Genomic DNA, 20,314 nt, shown 5'->3' with positions numbered 1-20,314 from the left:
TTTGGCTCATCTGCATTCACTTAGTTCTTTTGCCAAAAGTAACGTGGATGATTTTCACAACACCATGGATCATCAGCTAATCAAAAGCTCATATGTCTCCAAAAATAGATTACCTATGTGTCAAAATCAAATTTCTATGTCATACAAGTAGTCAGTGCCCCCAAAATGCATCGACCCTTTGGCATTCTGTGAGCACTGCATGTCAAAATCATTAGATGTTTTGTCACAACAGCAGAGGTGCCGCTAACAAAATACAATTACATATAATATTGAGGGGAAAAAAAGGATTTTACAAGAGCAGTTTTCAAAGTTTGCGGTTTGCCTAGCGCATAGCGTAAATGAAGAACCAACTACTGTAACACTTTCACTACACAGTAAATTATGTGGAGTAAATTTGACTCTATTTAGACTGGGACCAAATAGACTCGGTTTTACAGTAATATTTAAACTTAGAAGAGTGTAAAATAAAGAAGTGAAAAATAAATTTAAAAAAGTCACTCAAGGGTTGAGGAGCAAACCCACGACCTTCAGCTTGGGCGACAATCAACGCCCTGAGCAACAGAGCTCCCGCTGTGTGTTACTGTAGTAAGTATATCGCTCGTGTCAGCTGGAATCTTCATAACTCCGAGACCAAAAGCATCTTGGAGCTAAGCAAACAGTAGAAGTGGCGTAGCTCAGGTGGTACTGCGGCCGTCCCCCAACCTGAAGGTTGCTCAACCCTTCAGTGACTTTTATGTTTTTGTCAATTCTTTATTTTACTCTCCAAGTGTAAATATGACTCTAAAACTGAGTCTAGTTGGTCCCACTCAAAATAGAGTCAAATTGACACTAAATAGAGTCAAATTTACTCTACAGAATTGACTGTGTAGTCACAATTGTCACCTTGGCCATCCATACGCTGCTCCTTGTTTGGCCAAAGGTTTTCATCCACATCGCAGCCGATATTTTTCCGGTGTGAATGTCTCAACCATCCTCTACACTGATCCCCTGTGATATGATGGACTAATGTTGACAATTGAACAAATGATTTAGCATATTATGACTTACACACTGAAATCCTGCTGACATGTTTTGGAGAGGACAGTCATTGGACTGAAAAACAACTATGTGGGCACGTTGTGCTAACTGTAGGCGAAATGTACACAACCATTAGCACAGATCCACTGAGGCAATTGAGACATGTACTAAAAATATTGTAATTTGATGAAAGCAATGAGAAATGCCATTCAGTTGAGACCAATTGTAAGGTAGGTTTGGGATTTGTCCGTGGTATTTTGAAAATGTCATCTCAGTTTCAAGAAATGTGCCAAACCTATAGAAAAAAAACTGTAACCACTAAAATTGAGGGGGAGAAATGAGATCCCTTGAGAATGAAAAGAGAGGGGGAAAACAGTTTGGAAATAATGTCAAGCGCAACTCGTCAGACTGTCCTGAAGGTGGCGCCAAAGTACCTGTGAAATATGAAGTGAGTTCATGAGTGTTATTACTCTTACACGTGATATACTTCGTTATTAAAGAAGAATTCATGTTTTTATGTATTTATTTATTTATTAGCAAGGATTCCAAATTTCTACTTTTTCTTTTCAATTTCGTCACTAAAACAATGTGCTCTTGATCACTCGGCCTTAAATGTTTTTCATTTTGTTGTTTATAATAATGGCTTATAAGTGTTTTTCATTAAAACAATAATAATAATAAAAATAATAATGACTTTATTACTGTGTATATGTATTACTGAATGTTAGCATGGGTTAGTGATGACACAGCCACTACACGTTCTAATTTATGTACCGGTAGATACTCGGGTTACGACTCGTTATAGTACTTTTCTTTGACTGAATCGACATCTGCATAACACCATGCGTCCACGGGGTCAGTCCGCCCACGCGCGTGTGTGAGTTGTCGTGGGTGGTCACGCGCGCTGGGCTCGGGGCCAAGTGAATTGCGGGGGGAGTGGCCCACTGTGATGAGCGTTGCTAAGGGCAAATTTGGCATATAAGTGCAAAATGAGCGGTGGTCTCATGCAGCCAGCAGTATAGTGTGTGACCTGAGGAATTCAACAGGTACCTATAGACATTTCTTGAACCTCCGACTGTGGAGATGGCGTGCAGTGTGAAAAGCACAACCTGCTTGCTTAAAATGGACAATTTACTGGATTGCAGAATTTAGTCCATCATCATTCGGAACCTGCGAGATATTGGAAATTGAGCTTGACTGATTCAAAAGGTAAACATGCTCTTTAAATGTTATGTATGCATTTTCATTGTGTCTTTACATGGTAGAGGATGTCGTGGTTTAAGATTAAAAAAAATCTAAAAAAATCTGGCTGTCACTGTGAGCACATGCAATACAGTAAGTTGCTCATAGCCTATAAATCTCGCCTTGTGGTCTCTAATATTACGTGTGAAAACATACAGTGGTCCTACTGTGAGTAGTGATGCTGTGACCCGCTGATGCACTTGAAGCCCTTCAGAGTTGTAACAGCCTCTCAGTTTGAAGTTAACTTTTCTATACTGTGATACTCTCTGCAAAGATTCAAGGTGACCGACCTACTGCTACTACCAGCAAACGTTTGAAAATCATTTGATTTAGTGTTTAGCTAAAAGCTGCTACCAACACAGTTATTATTATTTATTTATTTTTAACTCTTGTACTGGATCTCAGTTGATTGTGCACTTACTGGGTGACAACTCCAGGATGTTAGTCTGCCTTTTGCCCAAAGTCTGCAGCTCTCAACAAACATGAACAAGATAATAAGATGGATGGATGTATTGCATCATGTTTTGGTAGCAAAATATGAAAAAGCTGTATAAAAGTTGAATGTGTATATGAGTCTAATTGAGTGCAAACCCATCAATACATCCATTTTCTATTGCTTGTAATTGGAGCCTGGAGAGGTGGGGGCACAACATTCAGTCAGTCACATATGGCCACAATGTTGAGTCTTTAGCTAGCCTAATGTTTCTGGTCACAGTCTCTAAATCTATTTTGTTTTCTTTTTACAGACAACCAAGAGAGGCCTTCTTCATTCGCCAGTATTTTCCCCAACATGAAGAAGCCTCTTCCTTTTCCTGGGTGGTTTAGGGCAGCGAGCCTGTGCTTATGTTTGGCCCACACTGTCACATCTGCGGTCCTGACCAATTCCACACGACTGGAGTCCATCCTGGACAAGTACAGGGACAAGGACGAAGCATGGTGGAAGACCAGAACGCGAGGGAAGAGGGCCATCAGCGAGGGGGACATGCACCTCATCCTGGAGCTGCACAACAAGTTGCGTGGTCAGGTCCACCCTCCGGCTTCCAACATGGAGTACATGGTACGTGCTGATTTGCTTTTTGATGGGTTTTTTTTCCACATAAACAACAGCAAGCAAAACCACCTCTTGCCAACGTTACACACTTGACAAATGTTAACCCCCCCCCCCCCCAGTCTAGTGCACTGTAGAGCCTTTATGATTGTGTTTATATAGAAAGAATTTCCCTTATCTCTCTTCTTTCACTAACCTTTTCTTTTTTCCCCTGCATTTCACTTTTTGAGCCTCACAAATCTTCCTTCACCCTCCTTGACTTTCACTCTTCTCTTCTCTCCCCATCCATCCCAGCCCACTCCAAACCCTCAGATGCCAATGTTATCTTTCATTTGATCCTCCATGCATCTCATTTGGGGTGCCACGGTGGGGAATCTATTTCAAGTCAGTCAAACTTTGCTGTTTGAAGTGTGGGCCATGTTAGTTTAAATGTATGTTATGTATACGAATCCACTGTTTCTTTAGTGCGGGATACTATTACTGATGATAATGATGTGGTTGGGAAGGGAGCTGCTTCTTGGTTTGCAAGCGGCAGGATTTGGAGGCCAAGGAGATCTGCATGAACATCTTTGCAACATTGAAGGGCAATGAATAGTACTGTATGCTGATGCAAAAGCAACTCAGCATATGCCTTTAAGGCAATGTAAAAAATAATAATTAAAAAAAACGGCAAATTTTGCAAGAAAAACAAAACAAAGCTTTCCATAAGGATTCCCATAATCACACAATTTCTTCACTATATCGTCGCTGTCCTGTGAAAAACACGTATGTTCCACTTTTTTAATATATATATTAGGGGTGTTAGAAAAAATCAATTTGGCAATATATCGCAATATTACAGCGCGCAATTCTCAAATCAATAGATTTTTAAACATCAATTTTTTATGGAAATATTCAACAAAACGTCTTACTTAGGGTTAGGATTCACACATTTAGCATGGAAGAATATTATATTAATGGAACATTAAGCCTTAATATTTTTATTTTAGTGCTGTTCAGACATGAAACAGACTGCAACCTGTTTGTTAAACGCAGTGGCTCGGTTATAAGCCAGAATTTTCAGATAAGTAAATACAATTGCATACAAATCTTACAGTGTACATGTACAAGTTTACTGATTAGTATTTTCTAAATTTGAGTGGAAAAAAATCACAATAATCAATTTATAGATTTGCATCGGGATTAATCGGTATCGAATCGAATCGTGACCTATGAATCGTGATATGAATCGAATCGCCAGGTACTAGGCAATTCACACCCCTAATATATATACTGTATATATAAAGACAAAAATGTAGGTGAGGTGTTCTACACATTGTACTTTAAATGACATAAACAACTGAGTGTTGTTTTCTTCAATATATTTTACAAAGAGTTGCAGACCTGGTGCTAAATCATCTGCATAAGCTACCACTTCATTCGGTAGCAGTGGTGGTCCTGACAGACGGCTAGAAGCTAGGTTATTTATTGAGAATCGAATGCCCTCTGGAATCCATACGTAAATACATTTTCTATGCCACTTGTCTTTAAAATTTTGACAGGCTATCTTGTCCCTGCACTTTTGGCGAGAGACAGGGTATAATGCCCTCTGGACTGGTTCCCAGTCTATTGCAGGGGTGCCCTTTTGAATGCAAAATAATATTGTCGATGTTGTCATCTTTCTTTTGTTCATCTGTTGGATTATGATGTTACCAACTGCCAAGTGCAAAATCACAAAGACACAAGCTTTTATTGTAATTTGTTTATTTGTGAACTGTACTTGGTAGTTATTAAATATTTTTTTCATGAACCAAATAAATAAATGCAAACTAACAAAGAGATGGACAAAAAAGAAAAAAAAAGAAACTGGAGACCCATATTTTATTTCATTTTTTATTGAATATATATATATAAGTTTTTGCCCACTGAGTCACATTGGAATTGCCTGCTTCCAATTTTAAAATAGTGTGAACAGGGTTTTGGAAATGTTACCTATTTAAAAGTAAACAAATAATTTGCTCTGTGTGAATATGTTCAACAATAATTGACAAAATGTTTGCTTTATAAAATCAGTCAATTATATATACAGTTGTGCTTGAAAGTGTACATACGCTGGGTGTATGTAAACTTATAAGTGCACTGTGGTGAGACAAAAGCTTAATGACTATAAAATCCCAAAATAGTGAATAATATTGAAGTTGACATGGGTAGAGATGAGCATGTGAATTCTGGTGATGATCCATAGCACGTATGTGTCATTAAGCGGCATTTATCTTTTGTACATTTCCAGTTGTGTTCACAAGTTTGCAGATTTTTTTTAAAAAGAGGATTTCCTGCAGTATTAACAACTTACTACATTACCTCAATTACTTTGCATTGTGGGTATATTTAAGTCAATTTCATTCATATAGTGAGGGGGGAAAAAAAAGAAACTTATGTCAAGCCACAGAAGCACGGTAAGCACCCTTCTCAACAATAACAAAATATAACTCGTTCTGCTACTATGAATTTGGAACCTGCTCATAATGGCTACATAAAAAAAGGATTGACTGGGTAGAGAAGACTAGACTATCATGACATCATCATGACACGATAAATGTCAAGGTAAGGTGCAGAATTAAGAGATAAATGCCATTCTTAGAGTTATCAGAGCTTTCTGAAACCAATTTTACTTCAAGTCTCATCTAAATCCAGTTACTGACAGAGATGGCTCTTCTTCTGATTTTGTCAAACTTATGATTGGTATAAAAAAAAAAAGAATTGCCGTTTTTCTACCAAACAACATAAGACTGCTGTCATAAAACCATGCACCTAAAACACGGTAGTACATTTGAATAAACACCTTTACTTCAGAAGTGTTACTTTGGTAGATACCTGGAGTTGCAACTTGCGAGTTGAAGTCTAGCTCAGGTGTTTTTTTTGTGTGTGCGACAGGTTGGGTACCCCCTGGACTGGTTGCCAGGGAATTGCAGAGTAAACATGACAAATAGTCATTCCGTCATATTCACACTGATGGGCAATTTAATGTCTTCAATAAATATGAACAATTGAACATGCAAACTATACACGAGGGCCCGAGCCTTGCAGCCTGTATTATTATAGTCTCTATGTATTATGTATATTTTGTGCATTTTTGGATGTTTCTAGTATTGTTTTATTAATTTAGCCAATCATCAATATTTAATGTAGGAAAAAAATACACAATTATATAGATTAGACTGTTAATAAATAGGTTGTCCCCTACTCTCCACATACATTAAATCAATAAAATTTTCTAGCAAATACAAATTCTGAATATATCACAGAAGCCCCAGGAAAATAGGATGCAAGTGGTGAGGTGGACTGATGATGCCAAAATATTCTCTTAAAGAAGTCCACTGGGTGTCTTTTCAAATCATTTGGGAAACTAAAAAAAGGATGTGTTTTTTTAACTCATTCATTGCCATTGACGGCTATATATGTCAAAAATTCATTTTAACTATTTAAATTAGTTTAACATTTTTCCACTTTTGTTAACAAGAGTATGAAAGCCTAGAATTTGTTTTTTTATTGTACATTTAAAACAGATATAAAATGTGTGATTAATCGTGAGTTAATTATTGAAGCCATGTGATTAATTACAATTTTAAAAAAAAAGATTGACGTGATTTAAAAAAAAGATTACTAAAAATTAGGGGCGTCAGGTGATTAAAAATTGATCACATGAATTCCCTAGTTAACTCACGATTAAACACACATTTTATATCTGTTCTAAATGTACTTTTTTTTTTTTTTTTAGGTTTCATACTCTTGTTAACAAAAGTGGAAAAAAATGTTGAACTAATAGAAATAGTTCAAATGAATTTTCGACGTCTATAGTCGTCAATGGTAGTGAATGAGTTAATTACCAGGACCAAAGAGTAAACATCACCAGTGAGTGGACAACATTGTATTAGCCTAACCAGACAAATGGAACACATTATGGTGGTCAATCACTATAGCAGTAAGTCCAGCAGAAGGGTGCAGTGACCTTTAGAGGGGCGGGTGCTCAAAGCAAAAAAAAGAAAAGAAAAAGGGGCACATAATAACGTGCCTGCACTATTCACTATCCACAGGGGTGTTAAAATAAATCTATTCAGCAATATATCGGGGTATTAGAGTGCGCAATTCTCGAATCGATTCAATATGCAGTCAAATAGATTTTTAAACATCACTTTTTGATGGAAATATTCAACAAAATGTCTTACTTTGGGTTAGGGTTAACACTTTAAAGGTCCCATAGTATGAAAAAGCACTTTAGTGGGGTTTTCTATCAATAATATGCATCCCCGGCCTGTCTACAATCCAACCAGGTATGTAAAAAGTCCATCGGTGACTTCTTTAGCTTTCTTCTCCTTTCTAAAATGTTTGCTTCAAATGGGCGGATTAAACTCCTGTGACTTAGTGACGTCAAAAAGACACTTAGTGGCACCACCTCTGGTAAAGGTTTGTCACGCCCACTAAAATTCGAGAAGCTGGATGCGCCTTTCTTTTTCTCTCCCTGCTTGCAAATGCCCAGTGTACGTAGAGGGGAAACATTGATCAGGAAAAAGTGGTTTCTTCCTTCGTCACAAGTCTTTATGAGAAGCCAGTGGATTGCTTTTATTTTTGAAGGACGTGTACCGACATCATTTCTCAAAGGACTGTTTTGTTAGTGAAAGCCTGTTCAGAGCTGGATTAGCAACACGTTTAAACATAATGGATCGGTCCCAACAGTGTGACAAGACTGCAAACAGGAAAGATGTAAGTTTAACATTTTTGATTTATTCTTCCTTGTTGTTGTTTTGTCAAGATATAATCCGCGGTGGTTAATTTGCCGTGACTGGCAACTCGCCACCACCTGCCATGACTTTGTGATGCTAACTGGCCGCTAAGTGGTCTCGACGAGACGGCTTGCGCGTTGCGACCGCACAGTGGCCTAAAACTGCAAGTTGGTTGTGACACTTCTGCGCCTTTCATCCCAGCCCTAGTTTTGACTATACTGTGTTAAAACTGCAAGAGACATGTGCAGCTCGACTACATCACTGTAAGGAGCCAATGAATCTTTCAGATTAATGTTAGCTCTTCCCTGTGTAAATACATACAGTATATTCAAACAACAACCACATTGTGAAAAATGATTTCCCGAACAAAACTTCAATTGGATGTCCATTTCACACAAACTCATCTATTATGGGCCTTTCAGTTCTATAAACCTGTATTTTACTGACTGATCTTAATGACTTGTTGGCTCATTGTAGCCTTAATCTGGAACTGAATATCAGTTTGGTTTATCTGCCATTTCATTCACACTACTTTGTCTTTGGTGTTTACCAGGTGTGGGATTACGAGTTAGAGAGAAGCGCAGAGCACTGGGCCCATACTTGCCGATGGGAACACGGACCAAGCTACATGTTGACTCAAATAGGCCAGAACCTTGGCGCACACTGGGGCAGGTCTGTATGTACCAACCCAACAGAAAATGTCGGCACAACTATCTCATCCATTCATCCATTCATCCATTCTGAGTAGAGATAAATCAAGTAGAGGGCTCAGGGCAGGCTCTTTATTCCATTAAAATGCAATATCATTTGGACAAAATTTGATGGGATACCTCGTCTTTAGGATTTTTTGGGAGGAAAGCAAATGTTACTGTAGGTACTGTCAACCCCCTTCTATAGTTAACTTTACTTACCACAACACAAACCCAAACAAGTACACAACAGTAGCCCATTAAAATAAACATTATTTCTATTTTAGCTTGCTGAAATCTACTGTACTCCGTTCAATTGCTTTTTGTCTAGTTCAACTTCAAAATTAAAACAAATAATAAGGCAGACATTGAGACAATGATGGTGCAGAGGATTTTGAGACACAGACTCAGATCCCTGTTGACTGGTTGACACCCCCCCCCCCACCCCCCAAAAAAAACCACCACTGTGGCTTTGCCAATAAAAAAATATCTATTTATCACAAAGCTGTTTGACGCGGTCGAGATCTGGGGTGTATTTCACAAAGCAGGTTTAGTGAGAACTCTGGGTCAAGAAACCCTGATATGTAGGAAACTCTGCATTTTCCATTTCAGAAAGGGAGGTAACTGAAACCAGAGAAAAAGAGGTAAGTCTAGCCTGTTTCATGAAAATTTAAGCTCTCGGTCAGTTATTGTAGTAACATGTTCCATGAACCAAACCTGGTCGGTTGCAGGTTTTTCACAATGAACCTCGAGGTTTTCTCTGTCCCCGCCTCCTTTCAGCCATACACGACATTTCATTTCCTCATTCATAAAATCCGCTGCTGCGAATTTTTGCATAAATACACCTAAAGTCTATAGTGTAAAGTCCATGGCATGTCCTTTTGACAATGACCCTATTGATGAAGGCGCCGCAATATTGTGCAGGGAATTAAATATTCGTCGCAAGATTGTTATCAGACCGTGCATAGATATGATGACATTTCCGGACAGTTATCTTTTTGAACGGTACCGTTTCACATCACAGTCCATCATCTACGTACACAACTTAATCCATCCTTACATTTGCAACATTACCAGCCGTATTCATGCGCTCACATCACAGCATATATTTTGTGTTGCGCTCCCTTTTTTTCTTATAACCGTTTGAATAATGATTTTATATTTCATCTTAAGTCAAGTGTGCTTCTCCCCTGCAGCAATGCACCTAAATGAAATAAATTAATGAGTTACCATTCAATAGGTTTCCCCTGTAATATTATTGTGATTGCAAAGGACTACATTTAAATTTACGCATTGACCCGAGCAGCAATTTTCTCCCACGCCACATTCCTCTATGGGGAGCCGCTGCGTGTGTTGCAATTTTTTTCTAAAGACATGTTCAAATTTGCCATATGATCACATTTAGATTTCCAATTGAGAGGGGTAAAAAACACGCGGAAGCAGAGGACGGCGCCACGCTCTGCTTCTCCGTTGCCATGGTGACTAGACGAATCGGGGCTCCATTGATGCGTTCTTTTTAGTGTCATGGTAACGCCAGGTGAAACTACTCTGCATTGATATAACTACCTCAAATCAGCTGTCCTGGAACCAAAAATGCAGAGTTTCCTATCTCAGGGCATGTCAAGTCACTGTTCAGGGTTAGTCTTGGTGTTTGTTGAACCTGCTTTGTCAAATGGACCCCTGGTCTCTCAATCTTCCACACCAGTTCTACAGTTATACTGCCAAAATAACCTTGCTTTGTGAACTGCAGCACAGTCATACTGCAACAGAATATGGCCTTTCCCAAACCATCTTACAATTGGCTGGCGACCAGTTCAAAGTATGGTCCAAAGTCTATTTCCCAAATTGCGCATTGCCCTAAGTCAGCTGGGATAGTCAAGTCAAGTTTATTTATAGAGCCCTTAATCACAAAAGAGTCTCAAAGGTTGACAAATATTAACGACATCCCCTGATCGAACCACAAGATGGCAAGGAAAAACTTAAAAACCCCATTAAGGGAAAAATAAGAAACCTTGAGAAGGGACCGCAAATGTGGCAATTTCCCTTTCAGGAGAGGCTAATGCTGATCATCAATGGCTCTGATGAGTCTGTATGAGGTGCCTGAATTATGTCCCAAACGGCACCTCATACATTTCAACACATTTAACCGAGGTAATAGAATGTTTGTTTTATATTGTTGTTTAAAAAAGGAAGAATTCTGTGTTCAAGAGGACATGTGGAATTTTCCCAACTGGTGGGGAGGAGTGGCTCAATTGCCCACGGTTGTAAAACGCATCCTGTTTAAGACAAGAAGGCGGCCTTTTCTGGTCAAAAGGCATTGGGGTGGCATTTTAATTAATCAAAGAAATTACCTTCTCATTTTGCAAAAGAAATGTTTAGATTCAGTCTGTTCTCTTGATATTGTCTCCAAGCTAATTTTCTGTTTTAACCCTGACAAATACACAGGCTTGAATGTACACTAGATGCCCCAAATGGAATTGAAAAAACAAAACAATAAACAACAAATTATGCACAATAAACAAAAGTTACTGAGCAGTGAGGATTTGTTGCTTGATCAAAAATACCCAAATCGATTGTAAAACTTCCAAATTGAACAAAGAATAAAAACGCAATGAATGCAAAATAATTTGTAATCCAGAATTTGTACCACTGATGCTTCATGAAACTGATTGGATTATCATAATGTGGGTGTAAATGATTTAGTTGTTGAAGATGAATTTCTTAATTTTGTTCATTTATTGCATTTTTGATTTTTGTTTCAGAAAGAGAATATTTATTTAATTTATGAAATCCTTGTTTGGCTACTACCAGGTACTGTATTGTCAATTATATAAACCTTGTAACAATGTAAAATAAGACATTTCATTCTTTATTCAGTTTGCAATATCAGGCCTCCCTCAATATGTTTCATAATCAACTTGTATTGTTATTGCAAAACTCAACAATATCGCCAGGGGCGTGCAGTGACCTTCGGAGGGGCAGGTGTTCAAAGTTAAAAAAAAAAAAAAAAAAAAAAAAGGGGGTACATGATAATGTGCCTGGCCTGCATTGTCCACTCACTTGGGGTTCGAACTTCGAACCCATGCCAACGAGCCGCTGTGCGTGGGGCGGGGAGCTGGGTGGGATGAAAAATTGGATGTGTGTATGTGTGTATGTATGTGCGTGCGTGCATGTGAAAAAAATCCATTGTAAAATTCTTAATTGAAATAATGGCTCAACAATAAATCATATATGATGAAACTGTTATTTTTCTGCAATGCCAATCAACCACAAAAAACTGTTTTAACATTTGTGCATGAATAATCAATTATGAACAACAAATTTACATGAATAGAAATGATTATGTAAATGTACATGAAATTTACATTTTAAATAAGACAAGTAGTGCTATTATGATTTTACTATAGTGCATGTCGCTTTAGCTTGATTCAGGTAAGAGCAAATGCCGTTTACTATTTGTCTGTGTAGATTGTCAATCTTTAGTTATTGCAACTGTACTCAACAATTAACTGTTGCACCTAGTCAAGCTAGATTGTTCTTGAGAAAACGATGTGATTATATTTTATTTGATTCTTCATTGTCCCATTAATTTCTGAAAACACTGCTACCTGTTTCTTAGGACCTCACTCTGGCCCGCAAACACCACCAATGTAAAAAAAACAAAAAAAAACGAGCTGCTGGTTATAATAAAAACAAAGATCATGTAGCAATTTCCACAGATACTTTAAAGTAGATTTCAATTCAGCTCTTATTGACTACATGCCACAAGACTTAATTAGCCTAAGAGAAAAAACTACTGAAAGTGTTCCTTCTATTTTTCAGCTGAGCGCTCCTAGTGCTTTATCAGCCGTGTAAAAGTACAAGTAAACATGTAACTATAGTGTTTACATGATTAGCAGATAGCCTCAATTCTATGTCTGCCTTGTTGAGTTGGAGATCTGACTTCAGGAAGAGGGTTGATTAAAATTCTGACTTTTTCTGTGTACCTTAACGCATCCGTAGTTGTAGCAAATGGGGAAGAGGAGTATATACAGTAGATGTGTTTTACCGGAGATTTTTGCCGTGGCGAAAGTGGATGAGAAGGATCGTGGTCTTCATTAAACTGAGGGGAACGTGTCCCCCGCGTCCTCAGCGCACTCTTATGACCTTGGCTTTTGTTTACTGTGAGTGAGACGGAGCGACCAACTTACCGACCGCAGGTGCAGTGGCGAGCGACCTGGCTTGTCTTCAAATAAGAGCGCGTCTTGTAGTATGACGTCATCATCGAGGATCTCGTGACCAAAAATATCGTAATAATAATTTAATTTATGTAAATTATGTTGTTGAATTTTTGTTTTGAAAGGCAACAAAATGAAAATGACAAAGGGGCACTTTGGGCATCAGTGCCAAAAGTCATGTGCCTGGGCACCCATAGCCCCCTGCAGTATCTCATATCACGTGGTTTTTGGATCGCTGTACTGCTACTGCTTGCTGGCAGATAACGTACAATTAATATGGCAAGTTTACTCTGTACTAGTGTTCGCTGCTGTCGAAAGAGTCGTGTATATCATTATGGCCATTTGTTGTTACTACTTTGTTTTACTGTAAAGTCAGAAAATGGCCAAACCTTGGTTTGGTTCCACTGACTGTATGTTACGTTTCCATTCAAACTGGCAATACTTTATGCAACTCAATTCATTCTTTAAAATGACTGTACCCATATTTTCTTTTTCATTCACTCATCACCAAAACAAAAAACAAACTTGGAATTCCAAAATCATCTGGCACAATTTAATTCTAAGTGTGAATGTAGCTACTTTATATGCTGTATCTATTTTTCATTGGCATGTTTTTTCATGTGACGTGATATAAATGTGTCATAAAACTGTCCATCTCCTCAGGGACCGTCCTCCCACCTACCACGTGCAGGCCTGGTATGATGAAGTGAGGTACTACAGCTATCCTTACTCGCAGGAGTGCAACCCACACTGCCCTTTTAGATGTTCAGGACCTGTTTGCACTCACTACACTCAGGTAATGGCTGTCACATTTACATGCCTGTCAGGCTTAATTATGTCCTCACCACCACCCTTTGGAGTAATTCAATCTACTGTAGTTTGAAAAATGGCCACACTAGCTGTACTACAACAACAATGCTAACTTAAATAAACAAAAATATGGGTGTAAATATAACTTAAAGATGATTTATTTAGCCGCGTTTTGACTGTTTGTGTGAGGTCTTCCATATTTCTTTTTACTCTCTAATTTTCAGTGCCTCCTCTCAACCAGAGAACTTTTTTTGCAACAAAAAAGAAGAAAAATGTTAGTTTCATGGGGTAGCTACTCAAGGGCCTTTATTTATTTTGGCTGTCTAAACGTCTTTTTAGCTTAAACGCTGGTGGAGCTATACTGGGAGTCTAAACAAAACAGGAGACTGTGCCACTCCAAGAGTTCAGAAATGCATTTCGAAAAATTAGACCCATATGTAATGAGATCCATTTGATACATGTGAGCAAGATGGGACATTGCATTGTCTGACAGTACCTTAAGCTAAACACTTATGTAGGCATTTGCTTTGCTTGTATGTGTTTCGTTTTCTAGTTGGTGTGGGCAACAAGCAATCGTATTGGCTGTGCCATCAACGTGTGTTACAACATGAACGTGTGGGGAATGATCTGGGCTAAAGCTGTCTATCTGGTCTGCAACTACTCACCACCGTAGGTTTTTCATTCTAAAAACAGGTGCATGATTTTTGTGCCGGTGCAAGCATTGTTTTGTATGTTTGGGAATTTCAACTTGACATGTAATTCAAAATGTCACTTGTTTTTGCTTCATGTAATACATTTTGACACTTGTTTATGTCTTTTCATTTATTTATTTTTTATTTATTTGTTTATTTTAGGGGAAACTGGTGGGGTCATGCTCCTTACAAGTATGGTGCGCCATGCTCCGCTTGTCCAGCCAGCTACGCTGGAGGATGTAGGGACAATCTGTGCTACAAAGGTGGGTTAATAATAGGGTTTTAAGGGCTGTAAATTTTCCAATATAACTCTAAACATGAGTTCCATGGGGATTTTTTTAAAATGTTGGATGCATTCTTGTATGGGAATTATAAATGTGACTTTACTCAAAATTGTGTGGTAGTTGATACAAACTGTACCATCCGTACATAAGTATGACCATTCTTAGTTTCAATTTTTTTTTAAATTGATTGAATTGTATTGATAAAACTAAAATAAATTTTCGTGTTGTTAATACAATTTAAATTATTTATTTAACAATTACAATGGTGAATAAAATAAACATATATTACACTGCCGCAAAATTGTTAATGAGGAAAGAAATTGAAGGGGAAAAATCAGCGGAAATGTTTCAAAATATGGTTAATTTTACGGCGTGTTATCGACTAAATTGTAATTTTGTACATATAGTTTATTAGTTAACTTGTCCATTCCCATGTACACTTATTCCTGTTGATGCCCATTTGAAGATTCCAAATTTAACCATAGGATTTTACAACCCTAGTACTCAAGCAGTTATCGTGAACTATAAATGAACATGCAAATGATAGAAAAAAAAACTTTTTCAAATGCAATTTAACTTCAGTGACAAAAGTTCCATGGAACATGGCAACTCTGTTTTCAGACGGAGGTGTTGAGAGGCGTCCCGCTCCAGAGACCGAGGAGACCAACTACATTGAACCCGAGCCAGATGCAGTGAGAGAGAGGGAGACCCAACCCAGGGCCCAAAATCCAAACCCTTCACGACCCTCTGAGAACTTGGACAGAAACCAGGTCATAAGCACCGAGCAGATGTGTAAGCCATAATTTATGCCACTATAAGACAAAGTTATGAGACCATTACAGGAGGTGTTACAATGTAACTCATGGTCACGTGTTCTTACAGGCCAACAGATGGACTGCGACACCAAGTTGAGAGATCGTTGTAAAGGAACAACATGTAACAGGTACCGGCAAATGAATCTGCAACTCATTCACACTCAACAGTAAAATATTGTTTGATGCTACCTATAGATATGAGTGTCCACCCGGCTGCTTCGACAAACACGGGAAGGTAGTTGGGACTACGTCTTATGACATGGTAAATGATCACCAACAATGTTATATTACTTGTACTACAACATTGGCATGTGGTGGGAAGTCATCTTCAATGCTGTGATGTTTGTTGTCTGTTTGTTGTCTGTTTTGTAAACAACCCAGCAATCCAGTGTGTGTGGAGCTGCATTGCACGCTGGTGTTATTGACAATGATGGCGGATGGTTGGACGTGACTCGACTGGGTCGAAAACAACACTTCACGAAATCATACAAGAATGGCATTCAATCAATAGGGTACATTTCTAAATTACTCATGAATACAAATCGCTTATTTTTCTGTGGTGTTGCCAGTATCAGTCCTTTCTTGACATTTTCTTTAATGTCACAGGAAGAACCGAAGTGCAAATTCCTTTAAAGTGCAGTCTGTGCCCGGTAGGAACCACTTGATCATGTCTTCTAAAAGACACTGTTCTGTAAAAGAACGTCTCATTATTCATTTTGCCAAACTTTTTGTCTTCCAGTCAAGGCGGTAGCGTGTGACACCACTGTGGCGCTGTTCTGTCCCTTCAAGAAACCCGTGCGACACTGTCCAAGGTAATTAAAAAAAAAAATTCGATTATTTTGTGTACTTTGTGGTCTATACTATAAAAAATGATATTTTGGTAAAGCAGGAAGGAAAATGTTCACAAATTATGTCTACTCTGAACATGCCTATTCTGAAAAGGTGCCATTTGATAATTGTAAATATTGTTTTTTTATTTAGGTTGTATTGTCCCAAGAATTGTCTACATGAGAGTCAGGCCAGAGTCATTGGGAGTAAATATTACGCCGACGTAAGTTCATAACATTCTTTTCATATGTGCATATTGTCAATTGTACAGCGGAACATCCATGGTCAATACAATTGCATAAATTACAGAAATGTACTTCTAAGGTATAGTTGTGACAGCGTTGGGGACCAACAGATCTGAAAGAAAGAAAAAAAGAAGGAAGGAAGAGTGAAAGAAAAAAGAAAGAAAGAAAGAGCAAAAAAAGAAAGAAAGAGAGAAAGAAGGAAGGAAGAAAGAGTGAAAGAAAGAAAGAAGGAAGGAAGGAAGAAAGAGCAAAAAGAGTGAAAGAAAGAAAGGAAGGAAGGAAGAAAAAAGAGCCAAAGAAAGAAAGAAAGAAGGATGGTAGGAAGAAAGAAAGAGTGAACGAAAGAAAGAAAGAGTGAAAGAAAGAAAGGAAAGAAGGAAGAAAGAAAGAGTGATAGAAAGAAAGGAAAGAAGGAAGAAAGAAAGAAAGAAGGAAGAAAGAGTGAAAGAAAGGAAGGAAGGAAGAAAGAAAGAAGGCAGGAAGGAAGGAAGAAAGAGTGAAAGAAAGAAGAAAGGAAGAGCAAAAGAGTGAAATAAAGAAAGAAAGAATGAAGGAAGGAAGAAAGAAATAGTGAACAAAAGAAAAAAGAAAGAAAGAGTGAAAGGAAAGAAGGAAGAAAGATTTGATTTTTGATTTTGAAAAAATACATTTATTTGCCGCTCTTATTTACATTCTTTTACAACAAACAGCTCGGCTCGGCCAGAGCAATTAAATAAATAGATAAAAAATAAATAAAATGCTTTCACATCAGAACATCACTAAAACATAGCGCCTCCTCATTCACGTCGCACAGTGCCCCGTTAACAGTCCACATCTCACAAAAACGATCCAAATCTCCTGCTCTCTTGTAAAAACTAAAATGAATAAAGAAACTGGACTTTATCAACTTTTTGCATAGAACCGTGGGATCGACTTCTGCCCCATCGTCAACTTTCCTTTTTCGGGACAACCACACACCCATCTTGGCCTGGCTCAAAACAAAGCAAAAGAGTGGAAGAAAGAAAGAAAGTGAATGAAAGAAAGAAAGAAAGAAAAAAGAGCGAAAGATAGAAAGAAAGAATGAAGGAAGGAAGGAAGAAAGAAAGAAAGGAAGAGTGAAAGAAAGAAAGAAAAAAGAAAGAACATTGTGGCCAAATAAGCACATACCATACATGTCTGGAATACATAGTTAATAATGAGCTCAAAAACATGTGACATGAGTGTTGTGTCCAGCTGTACACACTTGAACATGATGGAGTAGTAGTTTATCCAGAATGCCACAATGCACACCAGGATGCTCCAATCTGAACAGCAGAGTATACCGTAGAACAGTAGTTCTCAACCCCTGTCCTCGAGTACCCTTATCCAGCCTGTTTTCCATATCTCCCTCAGCCAACACAGGTGTTTCAAGCGATCAGCTAATGAGCAAGTTCTGCACGAAGCCTGATAATGATCCTCAGCTGTGTTGGCTGAGGGAGACATGGAAAACAGGCTGGATAGGGGTACTCCAGGACCGGGGTTGGAAAATAACAATACAGTAGAACAAGATAGTAAATAGTAATGCCCCATCTAATGAACGAGCACTTAATCTCAGACCAAAACACAAGGCATATTTAGTCCATTGGGTGAATTAGCCTTTTCTTTGCCGCTTGCCTTATCTCTTTAGAAATCAAGTATCTGCCGAGCAGCCCTTCATGCTGGAGTAATCCAGAATGAATCTGGAGGTTACATCGATGTGATGCCAGTGGAGCGCAGGAGGCAGTACAGCGGCAGTTCCCAAAATGGCATCACCTCAGAAAGGTATGGTTCAGATCCAACAGATCGTGTTGAATTTCTTTGTGTCTAATTGGCTATTATATATTGGAGACATCCGGTAAGTTAGGCCTTTGCTGACAGACTAAATCAGCCCAATCATTTGTATGCATGTACCCATTATTATTTGTCGGATAAAATGTTCACAGCCTTAAGTTCTATGTTCAAGTTTGTCTGAAAATTGTTAACCACATTTATCTAATGGTTATCCTTTCTTCTTGCTTCTTGCAGCTTAATTAACCCGACAGGAGGAAAAGCCTTCAGAGTGTTTGCTGTCATCTGATATATAACAAACATGTCCAATTACATTTTTTATCACTCAAGCTATCCACCTTTCCTACAAAAAAACAAAACAATTATTGTGTTCTTCTACCATTGATTGGAAAGGTGCAAAAGGACTTAACTAAATTGAAATGTACTAAACTTAATCTATTTTCATTACTAGCTTGGCAAAAGAGGTTCTTGAATGACCCGTGAGTACTGTACTCCAGTCATGTACAAGGAAAACATATCAAGAAAGCCACCTGCACTTTTGTAGCCAAAAGCTTCTTGCTGTGAGGTGACAGTGAGTCCACTGCCTAACCATGCGACCCACACAGTTCCTTAAAATGTACTTTCATTCGAAAGGCCAAAAACGACTCTACACACATTTGAACTCTGGTCAAAATCCAGCACTTCAAAGACCAGCTGTACCTCACGACGAAAGATAGTCATGATTGGACAGTTTGATTGGACAGAGGGGAGGGATTTCACACATTCATTTTTAGGGGGGAAATCTCCCAGTAAGAAGTACTATATTAGCTAGAGATTATTTTTTTAACTATACATCTGAAGTAATCAAGTTTATAAAACCAGCTGTAACTTTTATGCAGTTCAAGTTAAACTGTATAAATACCGTATACAGGACGACCATAAAAACACTCGGTTTTTACAAAAGATATAAAACTTCATTGCAATATTCTTTCACATGTCACATCACATGAAATCAGGGTAGAGGCAGCAGACAATATATGAATATATTCGTTTCTTTTGGCATTGCTGTATTATGTCAAATACTGGAAGTGTAGAATATCATCTGCTTGTACATACTGCATCAAAATGTTGTAAATACTAATGAACTATGTGTCATAGGGAATGCTTTTGCATTCATTATTCTTCTAAAGTGATGTCAGCTGAACTTCAGTAATCATTAAATAACTAGAAAACTGCAACATGCACATATACACTCAATAAATATTTTTAGCATCAAATTTAAATATATATATATATATATATATATATATATATATATACACACACACACAAAATAATATTCAAAACTGTGTATACTTTTTAAAAATAATGATTGTATTTTTATTGTGTTTTACAGTACAGCTTTTATTTTATATATATATATTTACATATACATATGTCTATATAAATGCACCCCTGGCTGGCCAGGCATGTGCATGTCAAAATCGCAATAAAATCACTTTGCGATACATAAAAAGACAAAAAGTTTGTGCTTGTTTTTCTTCTGTTGCGCTGATGTAGTGCTTTGGTCCTCAATTCAAGCCATATATTACTGTATATCTCTAGAAATTAAATGAACAACATTTTAAGTATTAAATAAATGTATTTATACTTAGATTAAGAAGAATGCATGTTTTTTTGTTTGCTGAGCTTTGCATGAGTGTTTACAGCTACTAATGTATCTAACAATGTTACTGAGATGATAAATATTGAAATATGTATACTGTATGTGGGAGTAAATGTATTAATCATCAGATTAAAAAAAACAACAACAACTACAAAATGTTTTTGGAGCCAATCTGTTAACCAAATCTATGGGGTAGATGCCACGGACTTCCGGGTTCCACACATAAGCGTCGTTTCC

General features: G+C 37.8%; 1 protein-coding gene across 1 annotated transcript; it reads left to right on the top strand.

Annotated features, from left to right (window-relative positions):
• Positions 1–2,019: 2,019 nt before the first annotated feature.
• Positions 2,020–19,680, top strand: LOC144043868 (cysteine-rich secretory protein LCCL domain-containing 1-like). Its single transcript, XM_077557931.1, has 15 exons — positions 2,020–2,226; positions 3,006–3,316; positions 8,621–8,739; positions 13,637–13,769; positions 14,337–14,452; positions 14,638–14,738; positions 15,381–15,551; positions 15,642–15,702; positions 15,770–15,836; positions 15,956–16,086; positions 16,181–16,224; positions 16,314–16,386; positions 16,556–16,625; positions 18,293–18,426; positions 18,670–19,680. Exons 2-15 carry the CDS (start codon positions 3,050–3,052, stop codon positions 18,719–18,721), a joined length of 1,539 nt encoding a protein of 512 aa, XP_077414057.1. The 5' UTR covers positions 2,020–2,226; positions 3,006–3,049; the 3' UTR covers positions 18,722–19,680.
• The last annotated feature ends 634 nt before the right edge of the window (positions 19,681–20,314 follow it).

Source organism: Vanacampus margaritifer, chromosome 2 (assembly GCF_051991255.1).
Source record: "Vanacampus margaritifer isolate UIUO_Vmar chromosome 2, RoL_Vmar_1.0, whole genome shotgun sequence".
NCBI lineage: Eukaryota > Metazoa > Chordata > Actinopteri > Syngnathiformes > Syngnathidae > Vanacampus > Vanacampus margaritifer.
This window is presented reverse-complemented; position numbering and strand designations above follow the sequence as displayed.